This window comes from Ceratotherium simum, chromosome 1 (assembly GCF_057802395.1).
Source record: "Ceratotherium simum simum isolate JZ-2026a chromosome 1, ASM5780239v1, whole genome shotgun sequence".
Lineage (NCBI taxonomy): Eukaryota > Metazoa > Chordata > Mammalia > Perissodactyla > Rhinocerotidae > Ceratotherium > Ceratotherium simum.
In genome coordinates, this window is record NC_141900.1 from 30,307,476 (window position 1) to 30,331,481 (window position 24,006).

The window sequence follows — 24,006 nt, forward strand, 5'->3', positions numbered from 1 at the left end:
GGATTGGTTCCAGGACCCCCTCCTTCCCAAACCAAAATCTGTAGGTGTTCAAATCTCTTATAAAATGGCATAGTACGGGCCGGCCCCGTGGCTTAGTGGTTAAGTGCGCGTGCTCCACTGCCGGTGGCCCGGGTTCGGATCCCAGGTGCGCACCAACGCACCGCTTCTCTGGCCATGCTGAGGCCGTGTCCCACATACAGCAACTAGAAGGATGTGCAAGTATGACATACAACTATTTACTGGGGCTTTGGGGGAAAAATAAATAAATAAAATCTTTAAAAAAAATAAATAAATAAAATAAAATAAAATGGCATAGTATTTGCATATAAGCTACTCACATCCTCCCTCCGGTATACTTTAAATCATCTCTGGGGTGAAAGGGATAATTGGGTACATGTGTGTGGTGATGGGTTGTAATTAGTATTTTGGTGGTGAACATGATGTAATCTATGCAGAAATAGAAGTACAATGATGTACACCTGAAATTTTTACAATGTTATAAACCAATGTTACTGCAATAAACAAAAAATTTAAAAAAAAATAAAATAAAATAAAAAAAAATAAAAAAAAAAAATCATCTCTGGATTACTTATGATACCTAATACAATGGAAATGCTATGTAAATAGTTGTTAGACTGTATTGTTTAGGGAATAATGACAAGAAAAAAGTCTGTACATGTGCAGTACAGACGTAACCATCACAGGCTTTTCGATCATCAGTTGGTTGAATCCGAGGATGCGGAACCCACAGATATGGAGGGCTGACTGTATGTCATCATGTGAGTAATAGCTGAATCCCTCATTAGATTGAAAGCTCCAGGAAAGCTGATACTGTATCAGTTTCATACACATATTTATGCACATATTTAGGCTTCTAATAAATATTTGTTGAATAAATGAACAAAGGAGTGAACAAATCTGTTGTCTCAGATTCTTCTAAGCTTCCCCTTAATTCATTAAGCACCATGTGTCTTGTTGTTTTACTTTTACCACATTGATAAAGTGAGAATTTTTTAATTTAATTATGCTTTCAGATAACACACTATTTGTTGTTATTAAATATGAAGGCATTGTTAGCTTTACACTCCTGGGTTATTGTGGTTAGAGGCAACGTTAGAAGATGTTGCAAAAGCAGCCTTTAGATGTCCATGATTCTGCCCAAAGTTAGAATCTCTTTTCATCTTGAGTTAACATTCAGGAAGTGATTTATTTTGCCAAAAAAACAGTTCTCCCTATCACCACAGCGCAAGGAGTCAGGGCAGAACACAGAGCATCTGGCCTGTATCAGAACACTGCGATGAGGAGAAGAGGCAGTCAGAGACACAGCACTCTTCAGTCATTGCTGGACGTAAAACAGGCAACATGATTTGGGGAGCACGCAGGACAACCTGGACGATGCAAAAGCAACCCAGACAGGACACCCCAAAGACAGTTAGGTTAGTCACACATATCTATGGGTTTTCTCTGGTCATTATGGCAGCTTAAACTAAAAGTTTATATTAGGACCCCACTATTTATCCTTTCTAAGTTATTTCATATAATTATGCTTAAGTAAATGTTAGAGTAAATTACTTCTAGTTCTTATTCCAGAATGTTGTCATTCACTTTCAGCCAATCCCTCTTAATATCTCTCTAATTGCAACTTTTCAAAGAATTCTTCCAGATGTCGCAAGCTTAATTTCAACCCAAATTAAATTGAATATCAATTGTATGTTTATAATGCTAAAATAACTGATGATTTTGTGTACATTTACAAAATACATACAAATAAATGAAAAATACACAACCCTAGAAACACAATATTTTCTGATGGTTTGTTTTTTAATATTTTAAATGTATTTCTAAGATTTTTTGTGAAAAAAATAATATTTGAAATTAACACTTTAGAACGTGTAGTATTTCTAAATTTCTGAGAATAATGTTATTCCTTTTGGCAAGGTAGAAATATTTTATATCATATTAATCTTTGTACAAAATAAGTTAGTATGGTCTTAAAAATAATATACTAATGCCATTAATTGAATAAAACCCAATATAAATATTTACTATCATATCAACACCAGTTTAACAAAGATATTTTTTAAAGTTTCATACTTACATTGGCATCTTTCCCAGCTAATTTACATAATTCCACTCGTTCCTTAGCAGCCGGCCAATAAATCTGCAAAACATTTCAAGGTGTGTTAGAATCGGAATATCTAAAACACCCTACAGTTCTAATTAGGGAAGTGAGTGCATGAAATTGAAGAGTGGATATCAAGCCAAGAGCATGTCATTAGATATAATGTAAGAATTTTGAGATTTAAATATTTTCCAAGGCCACCCTAAAAAGTCCCTAAGAAAAAACTGTGCAGAACAATCCATTTTTATTTGTTAATCTTCTAATTTCTTTTTAAAGGTATTTAACAATATACAAATTATGTCGAGAAGGCCATAAATTCGTATTGTGATATCAACAGAATTTCAGATTACCATTTGCTTAAGTATGAGATTCTATTTACCCTAATTTTCCATGTTTACTCAAAGTAGTAGTACATTATAAATATGTGCAATGAGGTGTTGGAAACAGCTCTTTATCGTAAGCATAAGTTATCACTCCAAGTCAAAGCCCAGTGTCAATTTGTTGACAATATTTAACATGTTTGGAGCTCAGATCATCTGTCACTTAGTTAAACATTTTATAAACATTATCTTATTTAAATCTCACAGTGACCCTATGAGATAGCTATACTTACTCTCCCCATTTTCAGGTCAGAAAGCTTATTCATACAGCTGTTAAATAACATGCCAAGGGCCAGGAAGCTAGTTCACAGCAAAGCTAAAATATGACCCAAAGTCTATGTGTTTCCTGAACTGGGCGGGGGGGGGGGGGGGGGGCGGGGCTCAACCACTGCATAATAAATATTATTTGGGCAAATGATTAAAGACAAGGGCAGCAAACTCCTTGGTTGATAGCTATTAATCATGCTTTAACCGTCTTGAATTTATCACAAAGATTTTGTTTCATTTTGTTTTTTTAAACAAACTTTAGGAACTCTGTCAGGAGGTTTTTGCAAAATAAAGTTTAAACAGTTACAATACTACATTAGCTTACAGAAAGAAATGCTCTCCATTAAGCTATAGGCAAGAAGAAACAAGAAAAGCAAGCTCTGAGTTGCTTATAATGTTCCAAGAGTTCCCAACAAACCTTTATTATGTCTCTCACCAATGTTAGCAGAAAATGTTCTAATAGGTGAAGAAAAAAGAGAATATCCTGAGGGAATATACTGAAAGAGATTGTTAAACCTGGAATTAACAAATGATTTATAAGTCACTAATGTTTATACGATATTATCTTCATAGTGAAATTTTAGGGTTTCATGTCTCTGAATAAGGAAAAACAGAGAATGGCACTCAAACTCTCTTAATAGACAAATACAATGAACTTATTGAGATTTTTAAATGAAGCAAGGTTGTTCATTTAGAGCACATTTTTTTCCCCCCCAAAGCCCCAGTAGATAGTTGTATGCCATAGCTGCACATCCTTCCAGTCGCTGTACATGGGACGGGGCGTCAGCATGGCTGGAGAAGCGGCGCGTCGGTGCGCGCCCGGGATCCGAACCGAGGCCGCCAGCAGCGGAGCACGAGCACGCGAACCCAACCGCTAAGCCACGGGGCCTGCCCCATTTAGAGCACATTTTAACAACCGAGAAATTACAATTTAAAGGTATACATAGGCATGGTGGTTGAGCCAGCAGTAGGCTCAAGTGACGAGCTAACCTTGATGTGGTTCACAATAAGGAACTAAAGATGCTATTTATTCAGAAATGGCTTAAATCACTGCAATTATACTTTCACACAATTTTGAATAATAGCCAGCAGTAAAACATGAATGGACGACAGCAATAAAAGCAATATGGATGGATCTTAGCAATTCATTACTAGGTGAAAAAAAATACATTGCCCCAAATTACAAACAGCATGATCCCCTTAGAATAATGTTAAAAATAACTAAAATAAAATATACACTTTTTAGGTATATTTGTAGATGCAATAAATATGTAAAAAGAAAAGCAAGAGAGTGATGAATACAGGATTCAGAAAGGCAGTTACCCAAAATTAGAAAAAAGGAAAAGGTTAAATTGGTGGTAAAAAACAGATTATTTACCAGATCTTAGCTTTTGTTCTGGATGATGCATTTTCAGGTGTTTAATACATAATTAAAAACAACTAAGTAAAGAAAGTTAGTAAATAAATAAATCAAAATGGGCCATGCATAGGCCAATTGACAACAGTCAGTCAACAACCTAGAATCATGAAATCTTACATAAATGAATAGTAACAATAAAACACCACAGATGGCAGGAAATTTGAAAGTTTCTTCAAGTTGTTTTTTGTTTGTTTGTTTGTTTTGAGTTTTTTTTTTTAACCACTGGTAGCAAAAACAGTGAACTGAGTGTTCTTTTTCTCTCCTTTAAAAATGGCATCTTGAATTTATGGAATCTTTGCTTCATATTTGAGCTTATGAGCTCCAGGCATCCTCTCACTTTTTTCTTGCTGATTCTTTTTTTATTATTATTTTTACTTGTGGTAAAATATACACAACATAAAATTTACCATCTTAGCCATTTTAAGTGTACAGTTCAATATTGTTAAGTATATTTACTTTGTGCAACCAATCCCTATAATTCTTTCATGTTGCAAAACTGCAATTCTATACTTGCTGATTCTTGAATATTATAGTGATTTTACAAAGGACAACTTTGTATCATTGGACTCAAAATAAATTATACCAGAACGCATGTCCATGATCTGTCAATTGGTTTAATCTTTAGCTCATTTTATTTGGTCTCTAGTCTAGATTAATATTTCTTTTTGAGTCCTTTCAATATGTCAGATCCTGTTCTTTTCTGTTTTATATGAGTCAGATTTAATCACATTTCAGAAATAAATTTCAAACAAATATTTATAGATTTGTTCAGACCTGAATATCTTATTGGTATTAATACTATAGAAAAAAAGAAAAGGAAAATATAGAACTCTTTCTTATTAAGTAAATGAGACTTAAGAGGAGAAAGACCATCACAGGGGTCTATTTTTTACCTTAAACCAGTGTGTTGGGTGATTGAGTTAAAGTAAATTATGAGATAAAGGATGTTTCTAAAATTGATTTTAAATATCTTTATATGGGCTTCTAAAAGGAGGGAGTTATTCAAAGATTGACAAAATGTGGAAGCAATCCTTATGCCAATTTCGAAATCTAAACGAAAGTTCCAAAGTAAGCACAGAGTAGTTGCTATTCATTAACCATTTGTGCCTTAGACACATATTGTGAAGGGCCTTCTGTATACCAGGCAAGTTACGGCACTGAGGTGCTCAGATTTAAGTTAGGAAGATAGTTCCGTAAACAGAGAGGGAAACTGCATTTCCACAGGAGATTCCAAACACAGTGAGAAGAGAGCACAGAGGATGGAGCCCCCATACCCCGGGAGCACTAGAGAGCACTGAGTGGTAAACAAAGTCTCCACCAGTCCCAACTTTTGAGCCATTGTTTTAAATTTCTTGCTCTTAATCATTTCAACTCTAATGTAATAGTTGAGCTTAGTTGAATAGTTTCAACTCTAATTTTTTCTCAAGGACTTGACACTAAAATAGTAACTGCAGATTCTTTTTTCTTTTTGAAAAGGAATACAAATCTCTAAAAGATGTATTAATGGTTCTGTTGTACATTTTCAGTTATTGATTATAACTCATATAACTGTAAATCAAATTGTATCATCCTAGTTAATAAAGCAATAAAACTAAAATTACAAGCTTCAGAAAATCAGGTTTTTGATCAGAGAGTAAATGTTATACAAAGATACATAAGCACTGAGAATTTGTTGGACTCCAGAAACCAACTTTAATAAATCTTCTAAGTTCTGTTTATAAAGCAGATATTTTCCCCAAATGTTATCTTACTTTTCATCATTTACCTTCAATCGCATTAAGTCTAGAACCTGTTAAAAATAGAAATTATCCTTAGATCATTATTATTATTGCACAGGAATTCTAAGATAGTATCACTTTACTTCTTAAGGTAACACTCAAGCCTTAAACATAAAGATTAATTGAGATTATATATTGGCTTATTTTGACACAATGCTGTCAAGAATCTAGGAATCACAAATAGAATTCCCTTAATAATAACAATACAGGAGATATCTGATTATTTTCCAGACTCTAAACATTTACTTAAAAGGAAACAAAATCATTGTAGTTGTGCCAATATTTAAAAGATATCATTTTAATTATGATTTATGGTGGGATTTTCTTTTACTTGACACCTAGTCATTAGAACAAAGGTTTATTTTAGTATTTCTTTTGATTCCTTGTTGGTAAAAAATTTAAAGAAACAGAATTTCTTCTAATTCAATCTATAAACAAAACAAAGCAAAACAAAAAAATCACAACAAAAAACCACTTTTATACTTACATAGGGTTTGCAGAAATATGTTCAAATGACATTTTTACTTTTCATTAATCTTTTAAAGTGATAATATATAATATGACATATGTCTCCATCTATCTAACTATATAAAAGCATTCCACCACTTCCATATTTTTCTAGTCAAGTTGTGTGTGTGTGCGTGTGTGTGTAGATGATTATGGAGTGGGAAAAAGAGTGAGAGAGAGAAATAGAGACAGACACAGAGAGACTCTCTCTCCTAGAGGGAGAGAGAGAGATATTAACTGTAATTGGGTATAGAATAACATACTTCATATATAGTCTCAAGTTTCAGCATAGTTTACACAAAAGCCCAAGAAGAAATAATCTTGAGATTATTTCAGTAACCCAGTCAGTATACTTTGAGATTGCCTCACTCTCAGACAGAAATCATACCTCACACTTAAAAATACAATGTCCACAAGATCTATACAAAGCCCTCTTGATCATTAGGTAATGTGAACAGTTTTGAAACTGATTATTAATATTCTCATTGCTTTCTGAATTTATCAGCACTAAAATGACATATACATTTTTTTGCACTTTAGTGCCTTGCACAGGCAGTATCATGCCATATTAAAACTTGCATTAAGCAGGACAAAACAAAACACACACCTCTGTTTCTAAAAGTTGACGCAGCTGCACTACTCCCTTAGAAAGTTACCCACACGTATTTTTCTTTCACTTATCAAAGAGGCATACCAGAAGTAGAGATGCCACTTGCGTAATTGTCATATTTCAATTGTCCTGAAATAGTGCCACAGAACACTAATTCTTAACTAACTGCATGATGTACCAGGTACAGGCTTTAAGGCTATCATTTTGCTGGAGAGTAGTCGTTGGAATCTTGGAGCTTTGATATCGAGGATCTCAAATATGTAGAAAGCTTACCGATGCTCTTTCCACCCACATGCAGGAGAGACATCAGAAACCAAACAGATCTTTTCTGTGGAACCAGATGGGCCCACGAATTCCTCTCAACATAATTATCCAGGGTGTAACTACTAATTAATCACTGCTAAACCATTAGGGGTTGTGAATTGGCTTTAATTTGAGTGCTAATCTTACAAACCAAGTTGATAACAGAAAACTACTGTAGGAAACAGAATAAATTTATAAAATTTCTCCACTTAGAAGTGATAATTTATGGATAAATTTAAAACAAGTATGTCTGATAAGTCAGTCCCCATATTCTACAATTTACTGACTTAATCATGTTAGTATGTTTGTATTGTTTTCATAATATTTCATAATTGAAATTCATCATTTCTAGAGGATTAATTCTTGCATGTTATACTTGGAAGGATCAAATATTAACCTCAAAAAATAAAGATGTAATGCTTACTTTGGCAGCACATATACTAAAATGGAAACAATACAGAGAAGATTAGCACAGCCCCTGCAAAGGGACGACCCCAAATTCGTGAAGCATTCCATATTTTTTTTTAAATAAGAATGAGAGTAAAAATAAATATATACATATTATTTTCTTTTAGAGTTGGAGAATAGATTACCAATATGAAAACAGATTCTAATGAAATCACATTCTAATGAAATGAAAATTGTCTTCAGTGTCTCTTTATATATGCTCATATGCTATAAAATTATATTTTAAACACATTTTCAAAAGTTATCTAATATTAATTTTCTTATGAAAATATAGTGGGAGCTGCATTCATTTAAAAATACTATCTACGATCTAGTTATCTATTATTGATTTTATTTGCTTCTCTCTATCCAAAATGACTTTTTTGTTTGTTTTTTTACGCCTTTTTTCTTCACTTTGAATACAAATAGGCAGGAGGAACTCACAAGTAAAATACTGCAATGTCCTTAACAATTCCGGTTTCATTCATAATTTATGTAATTCATTAACAGTTATGATTTGGTAAGGTGAAAATGTCAAGCAATTTATTTTTAATTATTTAATTTTAGGCAAGTTACAGGAACATTCAAATAGTGATAAGGCCTTATAACAACATCCTAAGGAAATTCTAATTATATCTGCTCTTTGTTTCATCGTTGGAAAAGCAATTTAATTGACTCAAGCTAGCAAGTGCAAGGTCAGTCAAATGCCCTTTGGCCTAATTCAGAGACGCCAAGACAACTGAATGGAATACACAAGAGGAAGTTACAACTTGTTCATAAAACCTAATTAAAGACAGAAATTCAGAGCCCTAAAAAGGCAAATGGCCATCTCTATGGAAGAACAGGATTCAAGTTTTTGAATGGTTGTAAAGAAGTTGGAAAAATGTTGCTCTAAATGCCGTATGGCACAAGCATTTGAACAACCGAGGCAGCAATGACTTCTCTGGGTTTCAAAGACAGAGAGAGGTAGGACATCCAAGCTCAAAGAACGAAGTATTAACAAATAAGCACAGACGCACTGAAGGTAAAGCTTGCATAATTGAAGCTGGCTAGGGTGGAAACTGTTACAGACGAGAAGTTTAAATTCTCAAGTTTTGGGTCTGATCGGCCCATGTAGCTTCCTTCATCAAGTCTTGGGTGAGAATTGTTTCTCCCTTTCCTTTTCTAGGACTCAGCTCAAAATTTCTTTTACATTTAGCCTTCTTCCACCAACCGCCTCTGAATTCTAATAAACTCGTGTTTATCACATCCATGTGCCACTTTATGCAAGTAAATTTGGTTTGGGACCTTTTCCCAGGCATAAAGATCAACGAGGGGCCCGCCTGGCGGCGCAAGCGGTTAAGTGCGCGTGCTCCGCTGAGGCGGCCCGGGGTTCGCTGGTTCGGATCCAGGGCGCGCACCGACACACCGCTTGTCAGGCCATGCTGTGGCAGCGTCCCATATAAAGTGGAGGGAGATGGGCATGGATGTTAGCCCAGGGCCAGTCTTCCTCAGCAAAAAGAGGAAGATTGGCAGATGTTAGCTCAGGGCTGATCTTCCTCACAAAAAAAAAAAAAATCAATGAAATTAGAAGAACATGAATTCCAGTCCCCACTGCACCGCTTGTTAGCAGCTAATGCTGTGCTTTCAAATATTATCTCAGCATTATCCTCAAAATGAGCTTGTTCTACCTGGAATACATCTGACCTCCTCTGGATGGTCCCTTCTTATAAATAGATGTGTCCATTTTAATACCACTTCACCAGAAAAGCCTTCTCTGGAGACCAAGTTGAAGTAGTTTTCCAGGAATAGCACATTTTTTTCAACAACACTTAACACTAAATATTTTCTTATTTGTTTTCTTTTTCTACTCCATCAAATCCTCTCAAAATTTTGTAAGGAATACAGGTCACAGTCTCCATTATCTTCTTAAAGAAGTATATAACTCATCAAAGTTTAGTGACCACTGATCTGGAGTGACAAGGAACATTGCTTCTTCTTCCTACCCTGTTTAGCATTTGGCACAGTATCACATACATAATAAGCACTCAATAATTATTGAAAAGTGATCTAGAGTTTCCTTTAAAATTGGAGACAGAGAGAGAGTTCTTGTCAGAGTTCTGGCAGGAGTCTGAGCAGTCTGAACAACATCCTGACAGTCCATTACAGTGACCAGATGGGACCTGCACATCAGCACCCTGGCCGGGAAGCCAGCACATCCATGAACTAGGCGATTGTTTTACCTCTGTGATTACTAGACAGCATGTGTTCCGCAGGCAATAGGAAAAGATTAATCACCATGAAACTAAGCAGGGTGCCTTATACCAAAAGTTAATTTATTGGGATGTCCACATGGTTTCCAAGTATTTATATTTTCTTAATTTCAAGTACTAACTAAGAATAAAAAGGGTGGTAATTTTCTTTTATCAATAACTTGATTTCAAACGAGAAGTTATTTATTCTGAGTCTGTCCTCCTAAATAATAGGCTTACAGGGTAAAGCATTAGATGAGAATGTCTTATTCAGCCATGAAGTGAGTTAATAGAACTGGAGTCAGAAGGTCATTCTGATTTATAAAAGCATTTCTGCTTACACTCAGTATAAAGCAAGCAAGTACAGAATCCTTATGTATGAAAACCCTCTTGTTCTAGACTTCCTTAAGGAAAGGGAAATAACAAAGTGCTTTTCAGGCTATGCAAAGAAGGGTGTTTAAATATTCCACTGAAAAGTATTATATTTAAATTTACAAACTCACTTTAGCTTACTTATTCTTCTAAGTGCTTAAAAATCGGGGCATAGTTTGATGAATTTCAAGTACTCTGACTAGTTTTCACGTTAAAATAGGAGAAAAATAATATAAAAATTACGTTATGATTGCTAGGTGGAAGAAAAAACTGTCACATTCATAAATGTGACATAAGTGTGACAATAATTACCTTATTAACATTCTGCTAAAAAAAAAAGGGACAATCCTGTCAGAGTGTCCATGTTCTAGCTTAAGTGTTTCATCTTTAAGTTTACGCAATGTTTCCTTTTAAATAATTATGATTATTTTTTGGTTAAATAACCAACATGTAAAGTTCTTAAGTAAATGTGGTGACCTAAATTTTAGCAAGGTGAAATGAAATCATCTCAGGTTATTCCATAAATATACGGAGTAATCTTAGGTAGGCTATATAATGTATATATTGCTTTGGTTGCTTTCTCATTTTAAAACCCATAAGAAAACTTCCTTTTTTCCCAAAAAACCATATTATTTTTTACATTAAAAACACATGTAAATTACTTTAAACAGAAAATTTTTAAGTATTATACTGCTTTTGCCTTCAATACTATAAGTTTAGCTAATAGGTTTCTGTTGGGGCCCAGTTAAAGATCTTTACTGTTGATTAGCTAATATAGCAATTCTTTGAACATTTTATATACAGTATTCAATTTTGACACATATCAGTTTCAAGAGAAAAAAATTTTAATTAATTAAATAAAAAGGAATAAAGATTATTATCACAAAATGAAAGTAAACTACTTGAAGATTATTTAAAAATGGATCAATTCATGTCCTAAACTCTCTTTTAGTGTCTTGATTATAGCTTAGCTTTGCTGGAACCCAAAAGAAATATTATTTAAAAGCATGGGAAACAAGATGTAAAACAGAAAATGTTTTGGTTGAGGTTATTAATATCCAAAAGGTAAATAATATTAATAAGAATCTTAACATTGTCCATTTGGTTACCCCTTTGATTCTAATGTGTGTACTTCAGGAATGATATACAAAGAGCTCACCTATTACATTTGGAGACAAAACGTTCTTTTGAGGGCTCATTTTATGGCTTTGATGGTATAGCAAGATATTAAAAGAGAAGTTTTAGCTGAGGAAAAATTCAAAATGCAATTCAAAATGCTAACTCAAGATGTAAAAATTTTCAAAGTAGGTGGCCAAGAATCATTTAGATGATTTCATCCATGTTCAAGCCATAAAATAGCTGGAAACTGTAGATTAGAAAGTTTTTTCCTTTCCCTTGAGAAGGATATTTCATCTGAGACAGTTTTATCACGTATCCTACAAGCCTCAGGGGTGAGGAATAGGTGCCAGGAAAAGGGCTTTGATGGGACCTCAAGAAGCACTTGCTGTTGAACATGCACTTTGTGGGACATTGTAGACTAATGTCTAAAGGATCAGAGAGAGACTGACAGCCTGCAATGAAAAAAGAGGCCAGGCTCAAAGGCTATATTGGTATTAGCCTCAACTTCCAGAGTGTCCAGGAAAATACACACAGAGGCTTCTCATGGAACAGATGGGAACCATGCTCACTCAAAAATGGGACCGCATGAGGTCACCTTATGTTTTGTTCAAGAGAGTTGAGTGAAAAGACTTCCACCTGCTGGAATTGCAATCTGTCTCAGGATAAAGAATGAGAACATACCAGTCAGAGGAGAAATATAGTCAGGCTTATCCAGAGAACTGCAAGGGAAAGAACTCCAGAAAGAGGAAATTCCAAAAACTCACAAAGGTGCCTGTGAAAGAAAAGTCACCTTTAAATGTCTGACAAGACCAGAAAGATGAGAAGTGAGGTCCCTCTCACAATGACAGTAGATACTTCTCTGACCCCATCTTCTTTTCCCTTCTAATTTGACTCTAGAGGGGTCATACATTGTGTTTAATAAGCTTAGAGAAGAGAAGGAACGCTAGGTAGAGACAAGAGAGAAGAGGGCTCTGAACATTTCCCTCCTCAGGAGCCCTCCCTCACATGGCATGCCCAGCAGGGACAGGTAAAGGGAGCAGAGGTTCAATTTTAAATGACTTTGGACGTTTTATTACATTAGACTGGACCTTTTAATTACTGGATAACAATTGTCTTTACTACCTAAGAGTGTTTTCAAAAGCCATGGGGCCTGCTGGAATTTTCAAACAGGTCCAGGAGAAGAACTAGTCCCACAGAGTGGATTCAAAGCGATTACGGGAGGTAAAATAAAGTTGTTTATTATTATACTTCATGAGTTGACATATCAGTTGCTGTTAGATTCGTAAGTAAAATAAATAATAATTTTAGTCTCAGAGTAAGTTTATTTCTCATTAGTCTACTTGTCTGCCTCTACAACCCACTTGAAAAAGAGAGAGAGAGAGAAGAAAAAAGAAAGAAACAAATGCTTGAATAATATGGCTACAAAAGCAGTACTTAGTTTAATAAATCATTCCCTTTGTGACCTGCTTGCTTACATGCTGGTTTAGACACTCACTCCATCCATGCATGGTTTGAACTGCTTCCAAAATGAGTAACATTTTCAGATGGAAGGGTCCCAACAATTCATTAACTCAAAAGCCCAACTAAATAACATAACCAAACAGAATATTGGACATTTTTTTTTACTGTCAACTATGACTCCATTAAAAAAAAGAGAGAGAAAGAAAGAGGGAGAGACTTTCAGCTTGTATATATTACTCCTGAAGTTTACATAGAGAAGGCTGTGGATTTTATGTGAATTACTGCTAGGACTACTTAAGGCTGGCTGAGGTGGGGAATGTTCACCTGTAGTCAAAGTGACAGATGCCATGTAGTTTAGAATCTTTTGTTTAGAAACCATCGGTCCTTAAACCATATCGTACAAACGTCAAACACTTTCATTATTATGATATCTACACTGAACAGGTTTCTAAAGCATCACTTATAAATAAATGATAAATGGATGTAAATGTCTGTTCACAGTTGACCACCTTTCCCAAGGACTATTAAAATTCTTTTTTTACATACTTTCTCTGACTCCAGAGATGGCATAGGATGTTAAGGGCTAGGGCAGGAAACTCTAGTTTCCTTAATTTAAACTGTGAGAAATATACAGATGGAGGGGAGAAACGACTCTACTTTATTCTCAAACATGTTTTTCCCCATCCCAACCAAACAAGGAAACAATAAAACTCAAGTTCCAAATCCAAATACAAAGTATTTTTAATTAACCCGTCAGCAACAATCCAAATTGTATCCATCCATCTTGAACTAGTTCAAATCCCATGCACAACATGTGATTTTCCCCCCTCCTCCCTGAATTCCTATGATAGATGTGTCTCACTATTTTGGACATTTAAGGATTTTCTAACTTGTCTTATAACTCAGTTAACTGTGTTATGCCCTCTTTCCCTAACTAGGGCATTAGCTATGTCAAGACTTGAGTTTTATATTCTATTACAATGTTCCTAGTGCCAATAGTAGACATTCAAATGACTTTTTTATGAAAAAGTGAAAAAGAAACACTGACTAAAATAGAAGGACAAAAGAAAAAAATTATCCCAATTCAGTCACTAAAAAGTATTTCAAGTTTTACTTCTACAAGTGCATATAATTGGTTTCAGCCCCAGAGACTGACAAAACCCAATCAATCAAAGTAGCATTATTTTAGATATAATTCTGCTAGGAAATACATTCAGTGATGCTTAAGTCACATTTAGTTATTTGATTTTTTTAAAATATGTTCTCCATACATTAAATATTTAGTGGATAATGCTAAATACTAGTACTACAGAATAATGATGTAGTCTTTAATTCTTCGAGCAAAGTTGTAATCTACTCCCTCCCGACAATGTCACCCCCCAATAAAAATTACAATATTGAAGTGAGAAAACTTACAGGATATCAGCAAATTTGAAGAGATCTGCAGCAGCCTAGATCTCATAAAGCTTAGATTAAATAAAGAATGACGGAGAACTTTTATAGAGGCAAACGAACTCTTACATAAGCAGAAGAAGTATTTGCAAAGGTTAGCAAATTTTCAATTTTTACCATGCAGAATGAAGAAAAATAAATTATGTCAAGAATTTTTACTTGCAGTGAATACTGTCTAAGGCTATCTCTTGACAGAAAAATAAATCCTTCCAGATAATTTCCTTGTAGAATTAGCTAATTTTTATTATTCTCTCCAAATAGGCAATATACAACTCTCTTTTTGATTGGCTGAGAAAACTTTATGTTTGCCTCAGGTAACCTATGTTAATGAGAAAAAATCAGTCCCCTAAGTAAATTATTTTTTTCAGAAAGCTTATTTTCTACTCCCTCTCTGTAAGTGTAGTAATCAATGTGACTGATTCCTGAACATTTCTTCTAGCTAAGGTAGTTGATTGATTGTAAGCAAATCATAGTTACCCCCGCCCCTGTCCAATTTAAAAATTGGAATTGACACGTTTCTGGCCAATGAGATGTGAGGGAGCGTTCTGTGAAAGGTTTCTTTGCCCCTAAGAAAGAGACATAATAAGTGACGGTCTTTTATCCCTTTATATTTCCTCGTCTGGATGTGACCCATGAAACTATTGCAGCCATCTTGCTACCAACCTAAGGATAATGCCAACACCAAGAATGGCAGACAGAAGAGACAGAAAGAACTAGGTCCTTGATATCATCATTAAGCAGATGATATTACCATCTCTGTAGCCACCCAAACTCTGGACATTATTCTTATTATATAATATAATAAGAATTTCCTTATTCTTTACCAGTACAAGTTAGGTGTCTTTTACCCTAAGCTGACAGCCTGCTAATTGATAAGAATAATATACTGATCTCACATCCATTGGTGAGACTAATATACTGATCTCATATTTAAAAGAAGAAAAGATAACAAAATCATCAATTCAAAAAAATTGAAGAAATACATTACTTAGTGTTTTTTATGTGTAAAATACTGTACTATGTGCTAAAGGAGAATAAGAAGTGCATGAAAAATAGGTCCCCCCTTCAAGGAGTATATAATTTGGATGCAGGATATATTTACACAAATGAACAATGATAATTCTTTCAGATAGGGATCTGACATTGGTATAAATATATAAAATGCTTTAGTAAACACAAAGAATAGTTATGTCTCCTAACAGTGAGAAGGCCCTGAAGAGTAAAAGGCTATAAAAGAGTAAAATTAGATAAGTGCCTTCAGAATTACGGGTGAGATGAGCAAGAAAGTGAATGGCAATTTCAGGAAGCTTTAGCAAAGGCACAAAACTTGAAGGAAAATTATTTATTTTGGAAAGATCTAATAGGGCAGTTTGAGTAAAAGAATGAGAGAAAGAGAAAGAGAGAAGCAGCAAGTAAAGTGCAAGTCAGGGAACAATGAACAATGGATAAAAATGAGACTAGAATTGAAACATAGGGTGGAAATGGGTTGAGAAGAGACTTAGAAGTCAACAGAAATCTGGAGTTCGTTAAATTTCCTTGGAAATCAAGAACACCAGAAGTGTATAAATAGAGAAAAAATATGATCAGTTTTTTATTTTTTTAAGCGATAACACTGATGGTCATGGTGAATGGATCAGATAGGGAAAAAATGGAGATTCTCTTTTATAAGATAAACCCAATTGAATAATGGTATTATCACTTACACTAGAGGAAAATGTTGAAATGTTTGCCACCTTATCAGCTTGGTCTGTCAGCTGAGGCTTTTGTTGGAACTGCATCACAGTTCTCCCTTTGTATAATACTACTTCCTTAGAGACCCTCTCACATGTGTTGATCCCAAGAATAAGAACACTCCCTTACAAATATTCTCTAAACTAATCTTCATCTCACAGTTGGCTTCTGGGAGAACTCAACCTACAACATAACTGTTGGGAGTGGTAAGTACAGGTCCAGAGCCCTGGCCTTCCCTTGGAATGGGTTCATCTCAGGCAGGTTCTTACTGCTCCGTTTTGTCTAGTGTTGGGGGAAGAGAAAGTCAAAACAATGTCCACATCTGTCCCAAACCTGTCTCAGAGAGGAATCCACAGGGTCTTCCCTAACTGAAGAGAGGCCTTATGGGCCAACTTTGGAAAAGCCTAGTTAAAATTGTGACGTATCACATCCCCATGATGTGTACTCATACTTGCCCTTAAGTCTATTAAGTCCCTACAGATATAGACACTATAGAAATAGTCTTTCCTCTTAAAAAAAAAATCAGAATCTTATCCCTCTTATCTAAATGTCAGAGTTAAAAAAAAAAAAACAACTCAGTCTACTTAATTTTTATTTTCTAGATAGTAGAAATGCCCTGAAAGGTCTAATTTTGACTTTCTTGCTCTACTGTCATTTACTCATCAAAGTTTATTCAGCATACACCTGCACCATTCATTGTACAAGATTCAAAATCTAGTCTAAACAGAATAAAGATAATATGAATGGTATTAATAATATTTATGACTAAATTAGTTTGGTAAATGATTTTGCTATCATTTCTGGTGATTCTATACTAAAGGCCTGTGGCAAATATGAAATGATAATGGCTAATTTTCAATAGGCACTGCCTTATTTGTACAAAAACTTCAAATAAACATATATCCTAAATTTTGCTACTTCAATTGAATATTTTCAATAATTTTTTTTTAATTTTCCAGAGGAAAAAATTCCCAACCAGTCACTCATGACTCAATTATGTGTTGTAGATTGCTTTAACTCTAATGAGTACAAAGGACATCCTTCAGCCCCACAGAGTCCCAATGTGTGTGGTTTCTTCCACAGAGGAGTTTGGATTTTTGCCGAAGGGCGTTGAGCCAATGCAAACCACATAGGTCTAAACACTGCTAAAGCACTTATCTTGACACTTACTTTCTACTGTAGAGTACCTTTTAGCACTGGAGCGATTTATATAAATTTTTAAGGTGGATACCTACATAAACATAAATTCTTACCTTTGCCCACATAACCCCCTTATGAATTATACATTTTATAAAGATAAAGAAATATCAGTTAGGCAGAAAATCTCTGGTACAGACCCTAACTTTATAATGTGTTAAATAACCATTTATTTCAATAACGTCATAAGGGAAAGTAAAATTTCATAAACATTTATTCTATTAAATATTAGCACATTTTAAGCATGGAATACGGCCAAGGAGAGATTTGCTTAAAATAGTCACAGAAGAAAGTTATGCTATCAGAATTTATTTTAAGCAATGATCTAATACACTCAGTTCAGATAAATGGACTTTTTCTTCCAATCCCTGAAGGCAGAGAACAACACAAGACCAAATTCCCTTAAAAGTATGAATTGCTTTTTGCTTTTGTACTAAAACAGACATATTTGGAAAAATGCTTTGTTAGCTATGTAGTATCTCTTAAAGCAAAAGTGCCAAGTTGACTAAGATTTTTTTGACCTCTTTCATAAAAAGAGTCATCCCCTGCTAAGATATTTACTGATGATTGAGATATTAGTCAATACCATCAGTAGGCTCCCCTAGGAGTATGAATACTTTTAAAAAAAATTCCTAAAGAAAAAATACACTCTTAAGAATAAATGCAACAGAGATAGAATGGCAGAATGGAGGGTAAGCTTCTCAAATTCTAGCACATAATCAACTGCTCAATTCACCTTACTGTAAACAATATCCAGACTATAGAATAATTATAATTTCTTTTAAATAAGATAACCTTATGAGTTTGTGTTTTTGGATTTTAACACAAGTCAAGAACAATTAGTGGCAATATTTTAGCCCTCAAGTATTACATGAACTGCATGTATATACATTTGCATTCGAAGATTATTTCTTTATCAGGTCTGAACATTCATAAAAAATAACTCCTTTTGGTGAATCTCAGTCAAAAATGTGTGGAAGAACTACTTCAAAATTAAATGATTAAAAAGCATAAACCATTGTTGCTAATGAAAGTGTTAATTAGGCAATATTAACACATCTGGAGATAAATATTTGGCTATGTAGACTAAAGTCCTGAGTGCTGATAATGTTCTTATAACTGAGTAACTGATACTTAGTTATTAAAAGCATCTCAAAATTAGAGGGTTAAGTTAAAGTAGTCATTGTAGGTGAATGCTATATGAAGCTTCAAGGTCCTAGGATGATCTAGAAACAACTCTTTTTGAACGGGAAGAAGTCTCTACTAATTCAATATTGGAAACTATTGACCTGAAACCTTGCAATGGCCCTTAGTAGTTCTTTTGCAATACTTCTGAAAAAGAAGAAAAGGAAAAACAATTAAAAAGGCCTCATAGATGAAGAATACATCATATTTTATGTCTTATCGGTCATTCAATCTCTTCTAGTCTTGGTATTCATCTTGCTTGTATACATATTGATATTTGCTAAAGAACTAGGTGATAATAATTGATAAGGCCTAAAGCGTGGAACCCTTTCCTTTGGGTATCGTGGTCTTAGTTGAAATGTAGGATATAGCAGCAGTTGCCTTTTGTGTTTTGAATAACTAGTATATATTTCCTTTTAGTGGTAAGATTGTTCTTAATGAGCCCATGGTTGGGGCTTTATTAATCTTCATTATCTGAGTGTGATTGGGCTATAGGAGAAACCTGTTCAGATATAAAATGAGAGCCTAGAGAAAACAGTGTGATGTTAAAATGCTACCATAGTCACACTATCAATTGAAAGTATGCTTATTTGTTAATTGAAAGTTAATAAAACTTTAATTTTACAATAATTGCTAGAGACATAAATCTTAAGTCTTGATGAATAACTCATTTGCCAGCTTTTCAATCTAAAACTTTGAATTTCTACAGTATAATGTATTATCCATTTACTAATTTTTCATGCCTTTCATTCATATTTTCAAAGGTTTTGGTATTATACTCATTCACTTTTAACAAAGAACATGTATATATACTTAAATCCATAAAAATCCAAAACATATGTCAGAGGCAATATGTTCTTTTAATATGTTTTTTTTGACATGTAAATGACCTTCTGCATTTGACATTGAGTCACTTAAAATAAAACAAAAGAGACGAAGTATACAGATGAAAATAAATGCATCCAGCCAACTATATATAAATAAACTGACCTTCTTAAAATTTTTGTTTAAGTCAACCAGACTGAGCAGGAAGATGTGGTCCTTGGCTCCCAGGAGCAGCCTGCCCCTCTCCTCATCTAACAGAATGGTTTGGAAATCCAGTCCTTCTGATGAACCCAAAAAGGGAATACAGCTATTTGAAAGAAGCAAGTCTATGGGAAAGTAAAAGAAAGATAGAAAGAAAAAATTCTTAATAAGCAAAATATTTATTTGCCTCAATACATACATTGTCTTACCACGTAAACGCATCTTTACAGCATAAAAATTCCACTTAGATATATGCAAACAATATACAGTTTTTAGCACATATTAATTTATATATAGATATAATTTATTACATTTGTAGATACAATATTTATCTTACATATGAAAAAATGCATGATATTAAAATAAATATAAAACACGTTAATTCAAAAGCAATTAAATGCAAAATATTTCACAACCCTGTGTTCATCTTCTTAAGTTAAATAAATTAAAGCATCTACCTATAGTAATATTTTCAAACTGATTGAATTAATCAATATATGCAAAGTAAGCATCAAACTAAGTGTGCAATAAATCTCATAGCATTTCTTCCCCTTCTATTTTTTTTTTTTTTTTCTGTGAGGGGGATCAGCCCTGAGCTAACATCCGATGCCAATCCTCCTCTTTTTGCTGAGGAAGATTGGCCCTGAGCTAACATTGTGCCCATCTTCCTCCACTTTATATGGGACGCTGCCACAGCATGGCTTGACAAGCAGTGTGTCTTGTGCACCTGGGATCAGAACCTGCCAACCCCGGACCTCCAAAGCGGAGGGTGCGCACTTAACCACTTGCGCCACCAGGCCGGCCTCCTTCCCCTCCTACTTTTGATAGTGCTTAGACTGATGCTGTGTTTGGAGGATTACCCTGTGCCTATTTCATGTATTCAGAACGATGTAAACAAAGAAGCTAAATCCAAGAAACTGGATTCTGAAAGAGATACGATCCTGAACGAGTAATGGAATCAGAATTGTAAAGCTGGAAGGGACCTTGAAAATCAATTAATGCAAATTCATGATTTTACAAAGGAAGATCTTTAATTCCAACAAGGTGAAACCACATGTCCTAAAGACACAAAATTATGTAGTAGCAAAGCTCATAATATAACCTTAGTCTCTGTCTCCATTTCTCTTTGACATTTGTTTATAGGTCCTAATTCTTTGTTTCATTTATAACTGTGATATGGACAGACTCCTATTTAAAGTTAGGTCTGGGTTTACAGGAACCCAAGTCTTTTCAATAGATTTTACCCCAAGTACTTATCATAACCTCTCATTTTCTACAACCCTAGAGTATTAAATACCAATAAGGTAATAATATCACTCATTAAAGTCCACTATATGTTACTGGACTTTAAAATTAAATCATTATTTTCAAGTAATTCATTATTAATTGATGAGAAAGACAAAAAGATAATGTCTCAGAAACAGGCATCAAGATACTTCTAAAATGTATCATGGCAGTTTTCAACCTCTGTAAAATGGATATTTGAGCCCCTTAAATTGAAAGCCCATATATTCAATCATCAAATGTGGACTTTATTATTTCATACTTTTGAAAAGTCCTTTCACTCTTTTTTCTAACTTACAGTGGTTAAGCATTATTTGCATTAGTCAGATAGATTTTTGCCTTAGTTTTGACTAACAACAAGGTTGTACGCTGAAGAAGATATGATACTATCACATTCTCACTTGAATTCTCAAGTGAGTGTGGGTTTACCAAACATAAATGTCTTATTAATATTTATGAATCATGCTTTATGTACATACACTGGATGTAAGTCTGAACTCTATACTAATTTTTTTTCAATTAAGCTGAATATAATTTTAATAGTTTTTCAGACCAGAGACACAATGGAATAATATATTTTAGCATCTCCAAATGCAGTAAGCCTATTTTTGCAGGGCTAATATCCAATAAACATTCCATACTGATTTTAAAGCAGAACTGAGGAGAGAAGAATGGAACCAAAGGAATAGATAGGACAGATATAATCTAAAGCCTTAACAAGAGAAAACATTTCACACAAACCTTTATTCATTCAGGCAATTCTATATCTTCCACGGGATTTCCCCTTATTTAACAAAGAATGAAATAGGCAAAATGGAAAGTATGTAAGGGGATTTCCAAGAGTATATCTTGACTCAATTAATAGAGGAAAGGAGGTTATATGAAATAAATGCTTATTATTTCAAGTGCCCATGGATAGTAATCAACTATTCTGAACCATGTGTTGCAATGTTAATTACAAAATGAAACAGGGCTTAGCCTAATCAGTAAGAGTGTGAGCTTTAGGTCCAGACCACCGGGGTCGTATCCTAGCCTCACAACTCTAGCTGTGTGATCTAAGGCAAGAGACAACTTCTCTGTGCCTTAGTTTTCCCATCTATAAAATGGGGATAATAATAGAAACTATGTAATAAATGATGTAGGTGTGAAGAATAAATGAGTTAATATATGATCAGCATTAGAATAGTGCCCGACACACAGTAAATGCTATGTAGCTATTAGCTATTATATAATGATGTATTTTTTAAACTCTATACAAAATCTATAAAAAGGAAGTCATAACTCATGATTAAAGGCAGTAATTTATATAAAGTTCTTGGAACAATGCCTTGAATACAGGAAAAGTTCAATAAATATTAACTGTCATTTTGAATACAATTATTAGACTCCAAGTTGGTCCAAATAAGTTCTCTTGAAGTATATTGTCTCATCTTCCATTAACCTGACTTATGAAGATTAGAACATCTCTATTTTTTTATAATATTGGAATAATATTAGAAAGCTATTCAGTCCACAAATATTTATCAGCACCTAGTACGTGTTAAGTATGGAGCATGTAGTTAAGTTTGTGGGATGACTGAGCTCTTCAAGGGGCTCACAGGTTGATGTGCAAATAGATATCTATATAGAGAGATATACATACATATATCTATATAGAGAGAGATATATACCTATATATATCTATAAAACATAACAAAAGTGAAATAAATTCCAATAGAAGTGTACACAAAATCTTAACAAATCTTTCAAGTAATTAACTGTGTATCACCTTACAAAAGGAGGTGATATTTGAGAACAGTCTTGAAGGACAGATAGAAGCTTTACAGGAAATGTCACCAACTAAACACTCTGAGGAACTCAAGGGTGGGATTGGAAATATTTAATTGTTTTTCCAAATTGTTTTTTTTTTCCTTTTGTTATGTTAAGGAGATGCAATCACCAACCATCCTGAACCAGACCAAGATTCACCACAAGAGCTATGCCTATGACCTTTGCCTTATTTTTTTTTTTTTTGTGAGGGAGATCAGCCCTGAGCTAACATCATGCTAATCCTCCTCTTTTTGCTGAGGAAGACCGGCTCTGAGCTAACATCTATTGCCAATCCTCCTCCCTTTTTTCTTCCCCAAAGCCCCAGTAGACAGTTGTATGTCATAGTTGCACATCCCTCTAGTTGCTGTATGTGGGACGTGGCCTCAGCATGGCCAGAGAAGCGGCGCGTCGGTGCGCGCCCGGGATCCGAACCCGGGCCACCAGTAGCAGAGCGCGCGCACTTAACCACTAAGCCACCGGGCCTTTTGCCTTATTTTTAATGCTAAGATCTTTCCAAGAGGAGATTAGGCCTTACTACGGTAACCTGCAGTGTGTGTGGAAGCATTTTTTCCAACTGAGCCTGTGCAAGTGAATGCCCACCTCTCCCTTTTGAATATTTATTCCCCATCCGAAATAAAAGGTCTCTGCTTCCCTTTGTTTGGGGAGCCATGACTTTGGAAATGATTCAGCAAGGTCTCCTATTTGCTGCAAATATACTTTACTTTGTGAGACAACTATTTCTGGTGAAGAGTCTGATTTAACTTGCCAGGAGGCGAACCCACTTTGGTTTGGTAACAGATTTGGCACCCAACGTGGGGCTTACCCCTTCGTGGTGCTAGTGCCACTGGCTTGACGTCGCTGCCCCATTGGGAGACCCAGCGGCCGCACTGAGCGCTTTGCTTGGAGGATCTCTCAATGGAGGTGAGTGCTGCCAAACCCACAGCACAGCTATAAGAGTTACCTCCCCACAGCACAGCTATAAGAGTTATTTCTTTAAGTTGTCTCACAAAATTTGCCTGTTGGAGCCTGGCTTTGGGGTTCGAGTCCCCATCTGGAGGTAGCCTGGCTCCGGGGAGTGAAAGTCCCCTCTGGTGGGAAGGATTGCATAACCTGGCCACTCCAGAAGGACCAATGCTCGATTCTGGCGAATGGAGCAATCCTTGTTGACTAGTCAGGGGTTCGAGTTCCCTCTGGAGATTGAGTCTCCTCATGGATTGCACGACCTGGCCACTTTGGCAAATGGGAGCAATCCCTGTTGACTAGGCAGGGGTTCGAGTCTCCTCTGGAGATGTATTTTCCTCTGGA

The 24,006-nt window shown here is 34.9% G+C and overlaps 1 protein-coding gene and 1 non-coding gene across 2 annotated transcripts in view; one reads left to right on the top strand and one right to left on the bottom strand.

Moving 5' to 3' along the window:
* Positions 1-24,006, bottom strand: part of SEMA3D (semaphorin 3D) — a 196,367-nt gene that overhangs the window by 86,217 nt on the left and 86,144 nt on the right. The window contains exons 3-4 of the mRNA XM_004431298.3: positions 19,573-19,733; positions 2,099-2,161 (exon numbers count right to left, since the gene is read on the bottom strand). Coding sequence (XP_004431355.1) covers positions 2,099-2,161; positions 19,573-19,733 — 224 coding nt within the window. The remainder of the gene's footprint in view (positions 1-2,098; positions 2,162-19,572; positions 19,734-24,006) is intronic.
* LOC147918168 (U6 spliceosomal RNA) lies at positions 7,804-7,909 on the top strand. Its single transcript, XR_015553522.1, has one exon. It is a non-coding gene; the product is annotated as a U6 spliceosomal RNA (small nuclear RNA).